This window comes from Varanus komodoensis, unplaced genomic scaffold (genome assembly GCF_004798865.1).
Source record: "Varanus komodoensis strain SLA01 unplaced genomic scaffold, ASM479886v1 scaffold7_3, whole genome shotgun sequence".
NCBI classification, from domain to species: Eukaryota; Metazoa; Chordata; class Lepidosauria; order Squamata; family Varanidae; genus Varanus; species Varanus komodoensis.
In genome coordinates this window covers 8,660,042-8,667,506 of record NW_025336480.1, presented here as the reverse complement: position 1 = coordinate 8,667,506, position 7,465 = coordinate 8,660,042, and the positions used below count along the sequence as shown (strand labels likewise).

The 7,465-nt window shown below is 38.8% G+C and overlaps 1 protein-coding gene across 1 annotated transcript; it reads left to right on the top strand.

Moving 5' to 3' along the window:
• LOC123035755 (DNA repair protein RAD50-like) lies at nt 1–6,310 on the top strand. Its single transcript, XM_044454271.1, has 4 exons — nt 1–527; nt 1,435–1,577; nt 4,196–4,329; nt 5,811–6,310. Exons 1-4 carry the CDS (start codon nt 449–451, stop codon nt 5,995–5,997), a joined length of 543 nt encoding a protein of 180 aa, XP_044310206.1. The 5' UTR covers nt 1–448; the 3' UTR covers nt 5,998–6,310.
• Nucleotides 6,311–7,465: the final 1,155 nt, after the last annotated feature.

The following is a 7,465-nucleotide window of genomic DNA, read 5'->3' as shown; positions in this document are numbered from 1 at the left end:
TTATTCTAACGCACAGGACTTCGAGTTTGTGTTTTCCTGTATCCTTGCCTTTGGCTGTTCCTGAGAATTTATCCAACTTAGACCACAGTTTGGCACACTTAGGGCAATTAAAATCAGTGGGCTTTAGAACACCAACCTCTCATTGGAGTGTGGCAAAGGGATTTCTTTTACAAATCATGGCTCAGTGGATTATACAGAATTCAAAATACAGAATCGTAGAATTTTATCCTTTGAATTATAAAGGTGCTTTTCTAGAAAACTTGCAAAAATGATGTTGACATGGTTTAAAATATAAGCTATAACACTTCTGGCTTCTGCAATCCAAATATTGTACCATGAGTTTATATACTTTGATTACAGAGAAAATGAAGTTTGGTGAAAGGAGCTTAATTCAGTGAAGTAAGCAGTAATATCCATAGTTTTATTTTTGTTCCCTGTTAGAGCAATAATGACATTTCACAGCATGAAAATGGAAGAAATAAACAAGATAATCCGTGACCTTTGGCGAACTACCTACAGGGGACAAGGTACCAGTATAAAAAATAGTTTTATTACTAATGTCACTAGAGCATTTTTTTGTGGGCATGGGGTTCTAAGTTGGTCCTCTATTAAGTTAAAAACAGGTTTTAGTGTCAAGACCAGGGACAGGAGTCTTCTCCTCCTAACAAGCAATATGTCATTACCAGCTTAAGTCATCTTGATTTAGCCTGCTAAATGTATTTTTACCATGCAGTCACCTATGTCATGATGCATCTTTACAGATCCTTCTTTTTCTGTGTGAATGCAGCAAGAACTTTGTGGATGTAGCAAGTGTTTGATTTATTATGATTATTATATTGCGTTTATATTGATGCTCTTGCAAAGGAGCCCAAGGGTGGCTTACATAGCCTTCTTACATTTTGTTTTATCCTTACAACAATGGTATTGTCAAGTGGGTTCAGCTGAGAGCGAGTGACTGGCCCAAAGTGAGCTTCATGACTGAGTGGGGACTAGAACCCAAATCTCCCAAATCTAACACTCACCACCCCTCCACACTGGTTCTGAGTGTGTACTAGTACTATAATGTAGCAATCTGAGAAGAGAGATGCGCCAATTATTTGCAGAATCTTGAAGAAGGTTATTCTGTGGTTAATGCTTGCAGGAAACTTTGCCCATGCCTCTAGCTAACAAAAGCAAAGTAAATTATGTAAAGATGAACTTGTATATACAACTTTTATTGGTGCTGATTTTTTCATTTTTTAAGCAGAGTATAACCAGTAATGCGTATCTGGGAGCTCATAGATAGTATGGTTGTCATATGTACTAACCATTTAAGAAGGTTTAAGTATAGCCCATCATGCCTCCATGCAAAAGATTGGACTATGGCTTATGAATGAAGGCCAATTTGCCTACCATTTGGAAATAACCATTCAAGCTTTTTTCTTCCCTCTGTAGATATTGAATACATAGAAATTCGGTCTGATGCAGATGAGAATGTTTGTGCTTCTGACAAGAGGAGAAGTTACAATTATAGAGTAGTAATGATAAAAGGAGACACTGCTCTAGATATGAGGGGCAGATGCAGTGCTGGCCAAAAGGTATGTAATAGCATTGTGTTTTTGTAGCAGTTCATGTGAAGGACTTTTGGGTGGTTTTCCTGTGGCAACCTAGATAATAGCCCCTTTCTCATGGTTGTTCAAAACAGACTTAACTAAGTTGCCATGTTCACACAATTATATCTGGTTTAAATGCTCAAACTTCATGCTGCTCTTTCACATGAACCAGAAAACCATCATTTCCTATTTCTTCCAAATTGGGAGAATATGGTTAATGTACAAGCTATTATATAAATCCAACTTGAATCAGCAGCTTTGTTTCCTGGTTTCTTCCAAAGCCTACTAACCATAACTTTCCAGTCATGATGTAACAGGAAACCTGAGTTAACTGTGGACTTCTGATCTCCTTGCTTGCATGCGTGAAGGAAACCACAGAGCAGCTACCTGAAGGTGCATGAGAATTGTCATGAGTCAGCTTATGAAGCTGAGATCTGGTCATCTGAACAAACCCATTCTGTTCAGGCTGTGAAAATTATGAACAAACGTATAGTGGTGCCTCATGCTTAATTCGTTTCAGGGGGCCATTTGAACTCTGAATCGTTTGAAATTTGAAGCAATGTTCCCCATTAGATTAATGGAATGAATCAGTCCTTTCCCAGACCCTGAACAGTACCCATCTTGATAAACAGTAAATACACATAAGGTAAAAATAACACAAACGCCAAATTTATTAATTAAAACTTGAACAAAATTAATAAAATGTGTAAATATGTGCAGTATGGTATAATAAAATTAAAGTTACATTTACTGTCGAGATTTTTTAGTGAGGAATGGTAAAGCAGAAAATCAAAAAGACATTGAGAAGAAGCAAGAAGGCAGTGGGGACGATTGCGAAGGCAGGCAGTTAAAAGGCACTGAGAACAATCGAAAAGGCATACAGTGAAAAGGCACAGATGCCATGAGAGATGACTTGGGCATGCAGCTGATGACATCTAGGCAGTGACCACATATTTTTCACTGTGCTTGCAGTTCGAACTTAGAAGCATCATTTGCACTTCGAAGAGATTTTATCTTGACTCTGGATCGTTCAATGTTAGAGTCATTTGAACTACGAAGCACCACTGTAGTTGCATGATCCACCTATTGGCATGACCTATTAATGGGGGTGGGGTGTTCTTTTTCTCTTCTAATAGCAGATCTAAAGAAGTAGGATATTGATTCCATTTTACACGGAAGGAGTTAAATGTAAGAGATAATACTTTGCCCATTACTAAAGAAGCATTTGAACCTCTTAGAGGTCTTAGTCCCTCTATGTGCTCTACAGTGTTGATACAAAGTAATTTCCTTTTGGCTGTAATTGTGTTATTCAATACAATCCTTACTCAGTTGCAAAGTGTTATATTGTATTCCACTTGATGCTCTAGAAATCTTGCCAACCAGGTCACATATAAGGGAGAGAGAATGGTAGGAGAAGACAAAAAGAATGAGATCAGGGTAAGGATCCTTCAAGGGAAAGAGAAACATAGGCAGAAAAGACATTTGCTGGAGAGAAGCGAATTATGTTCTTCCACAGTTTGTTGGTGGGAGTAGAGTGGGGAATTGTAGAAATTCCTAGGTTGTTGATTCAGCTCTGGCTTAAAGGAAACAATTTGAGATCCATTTTTACTCATCATAGTGCATGTTCCGTCCCCCCTCATGTGAGTCCCAGCCTTGGAAGTGCAAGGGTGTGCAAAGATCCGTGTGCAGCAGTCCCTGCCCCATCCCTAGCACCGAGACGGAGAGGCAGATTGTTTGGCCACTGTGTTACGGAGGTGCCAAGAGTACTGCAGCTCAAATCCAGCAAGCTCCTTCCTCTCTAGCTCCTGACAGACCTCCCTTGTCTACCAAACTGCAACCTGGCCATACAAGGCAGAACAGTGAGGCCTTTCCACATTTGCCACTCTTACTGGTAATTGTGGAGGAGAGCAGAGTTGTCCCTGGTGATGTGAAGAGGCAGCAGTTGCCTTCCAAAACCAATGTTTATCCATGTGGAAAATTGGCATGTGAGCAAAAAAGCTAAGCTAGAATCCTTCTCTCTAGCTTGCAAATTTTCTATGTAAAGGCAAGTTTTTATATTGAGAAGCAGTCAGTCACATTAGCACTCATCTTTATTCTGAAGTTATCTGTCTGTCTGTCTTTCTGATTTGTATGCCACCCCATAGCCAAAGGCTTTCTGGGCGTCTCACTGTGCAATATATATATAAAAGATACAGATAAAAATAAATAACAATAACAAACAAACCGTAAAACATAGTAACATTAAAATACAATATAAATACAACCAAATAAATAGGAAACTGGAGGAAAATATGCACAATATAACCAATAACAATAACCAATAAAACAATAAACCAGCAGCAAACCAATAGTCCAATCTAAAAACAGATACTAAATAAAAAAAGTCTTGACTTGGCACCGAAAGCAAGATAAAGTGGGTGCCAGTTGCACCTCCCTTGGAAAACAATTCCAGTGTTGAGATGCAATGACCGAGAAGGCCCTTTTTCCTCACCAACACCCCTCTCACCTCAGATATACCCCAGAACTACTGCTGCATCAAATGTTTCTAGAAATGTTGTCCCTGTGATTTATTTACTGAACTGGGACCTCTTATTTTCATTTAGGTTCTTGCTTCCCTCATTATCCGTCTTGCTCTAGCAGAATCTTTTTGTCTCAACTGTGGCATTCTTGCACTAGATGAGCCCACCACCAATCTTGATCGAGAGAATATTGAATCTCTGGCACATGCCTTGGTGGAGTAAGTATCTGCAGATTTTGTTGAAAAGTCTGGAAGTTTGTTATACAGTCTGTAAATCTAGTGATAAGCAACCAGTGTCCATGGGTCAGTCCTTTCCAGTGCACTTCAGCTGTTGTCTCTACATGTTAAATGTCACCAACAATTTTAGCTCAATCTGCTCAGTATTATACTCACTAAATTCACACCACATTGGAGATCAGGAGCCAAGATGCACCACCAGATGTAATATAATCAAATGCAACTAAGTGATAATTTTGTTAAGATATCGGCATATAAAATAAACTGGGGAGATCTGTTGTTATACCAGTTGATCAAGTCATGACTAATTCCCCTGTTTGAGACTGGTAATGTTGGTTGTCCAGATTATATTGAGAGAGAGAGAGAAGAAGATAATATGGTTTGGTTTAGACCTAGTTATCTCAATCATAAACCATGGTTTACTATCTGAAGAACAAACTTTGTGTCCACATGCTCTTTTCCTGTCCTCTGCAGTACAAGACTTCTAGGATTTGTTAAATCTGAAACCACAGTTTCTGATTAGATACAAACCAGGAAATTGTAGTTTAATCTCTGACTACAAACTAAGTTCTGATTCTGGTTTGTCATATAAGAGTACACCCCAGGTTTTTTATATAATTGTAACAGAAACTCTTGGTATTAACTATGGTGAAGAGTTCGGAGAGTATCATGCTATACTTAGTCTGCATCACTTGGAGTCTTGTTGTATTTCCCAAATCTTGCCCCAAATTGTTTGTTTTTGTATCATTGTATGGAGGACCTGCAACTTTTCTATTAGAAAAAAGGTGGTTTCCCACAGCTTGATACTTTCTGTAGTGCATTGATGGGTGCACTAAAGAGTTATCCCTTTATAGTATAGGGTACTATACTTAGTTAGCAATAGTTTCAATGTTGCAAGGCTGGGAAGTGTTGGGCCCAAAGCACTCAGCCATATACTTTTGGATTATAATTGCTACCAGAAGTTTTGGGAGATTTTCTGTATTTTATTTTCTGATTGTTTGCAAATCTGACATGGAGCAATCCAGAATTTAACAAGAGTGGAAGGACTACTTTTTTCTAGGCTGCTAGGTCAAATCATGGAATTGTCTCTCCCCACTGATCAATAATAATTGATATTCTAAGCCTTTTGAGAATTTCAAATTAGTTCTTTTATTTCTTGCTGCTTGCTTCACCATGGCTTCCCTCCCACTTTCTTTCTTCCCCATCACATCCCCCACTACTGTTGTCCCTGCCAGCTATGGAATGGGGTGAGTGATTGAGAAATTGGAATTGTTGAAGATTTGTTTTGTATCCTATAAGCAAATGTGACAATGCACAATATCCTATAAGCAAAATTGACAATATACTTGTTGATTAGAATAGCTGCCTGTTTCCATCTAGAGTTTGAAGTGTTGTCTTTTTCTACTTGTCAATCTGGAATACAAGTTCATTTGTTTACATGTTCTATATATTGTTTTTCTTAGGATAATTAAAAGTAGATCCCAGCAACGTAATTTTCAACTGCTTGTAATAACACATGATGAAGATTTTGTGGAACTCCTGAGTCGGTCTGAATATGTGGAGAAATTCTACAGAATTAAGAAGAACATTGACCAGTGTTCTGAGATTGTGAAATGTAATGTCACATCTTTAGGATCCTATGTTCATTAGAACTTTGAAACAATTTTACATTATAACATTGTTCAAAAGCATAGAATGAAAATTAATACTGATCTTTGGATAAAGTTACTATGAATTAGAGCTATACTTAATTTCTTTAGAGTACACTCATTGAAATAAGTGGAACTTAAGTTGTACCAAGATCACAACTAGCTTAAAGTTCTTTGATTTAGGACCCTCTAATATGACTGTTTTGATATGGTGTTTTTGCTGAAAAAATATGTATCTTGCTGATTGGTACAGAACAGTTTCTTTTTTAAAGCAGGAAAAGGAAAGAAATAAAATAAAACTCTGCACACAGAAATATGGTAGTCTAACAATTATTGCTTGCATGTCCCAGAATGACAAGATATGTGTTTCAGGCCACTTCGTAATAAACTTGAGGAAATGCCAAAAATGAATGTAACGTGAAATTAAATCTGCATAGGCTTTCTGTGTGTAAACAGCAGCATGAAATACCACCTTTCTTCTCTGTGGGCACCACCACCCTGGCTCCACACACTGGTTCAGCTGATACACTGATCAGATATCATTTATGCCTGCTTACCAGTTAGGTAGAGCTGAGGGAGAAGGCCCTCCTTGCCCTTCGGATCCCTACTAAACAGGTTTGGAAGAATGAAGCCTCTGGGGCATAGTCAGCATCCAGATGGGCTTACCTGGGCATGGGCCCGGGATCTTCTGAGCTTTTGATTTCAGGGGGAAAAGACTTAGAACAATTACAGGGAGGCAGTAGAAGAAGAAGCACATAACGGCAAAAAAAGCTAGCTGGTTCAATAGAGATCATTGGAGTTTTGGTACCTTTATCTCTCAGCAAGTGCCATTTTTCTCCAGTTATCTCAGAAGTGATACTTTTCAAAATAATTTTCTGTACATTGGACTCCAGTCCATGATGACTTATTATGCCACAGTAAATTTGTGAGTCCTTAATTATGTACTCACCACTCCTCTGATCCACCTGGTCAGTCCTAGTTGGCTACCCCAGAGAAGCCTTGAAGGACAGGGGTCAAGAATGTATGTGGCAATTCACACGGATGCAAGCCTTGAGGAGCTTCTCATAGGCTTCCCCCCAGAGCTTCTCCAGTCACCAAATGAGGCTTGGTCTCATACCTTCCAGCTGCAAATTGCCCCACAATCAAAAAAGAGAGAGAAAGGTACATTTGATAGTAGATTAAAACAAAGAAAGGGTTCCCTTTGTTCTCTCTCTACCAATCCCTGCTTGCAGACAGACTACAATGAGCTCCATCACTTCAAAGAAATTCCAATTTTCTGTGGTAAGGGCAAAAAGAAAGGACTGGTAGGATATTACAGGAGGATTACACATGGAAGATGATGAATTCTGGACCTCCCCTGCCCACGTAAAATTCCATGAAGCCAATGGAGAGATTGCATAATAAAGCACCCTATGCCTCAAAATGTCATACACTGAAGGCTGAAACCATATATGTTGCCGGATGTGGCG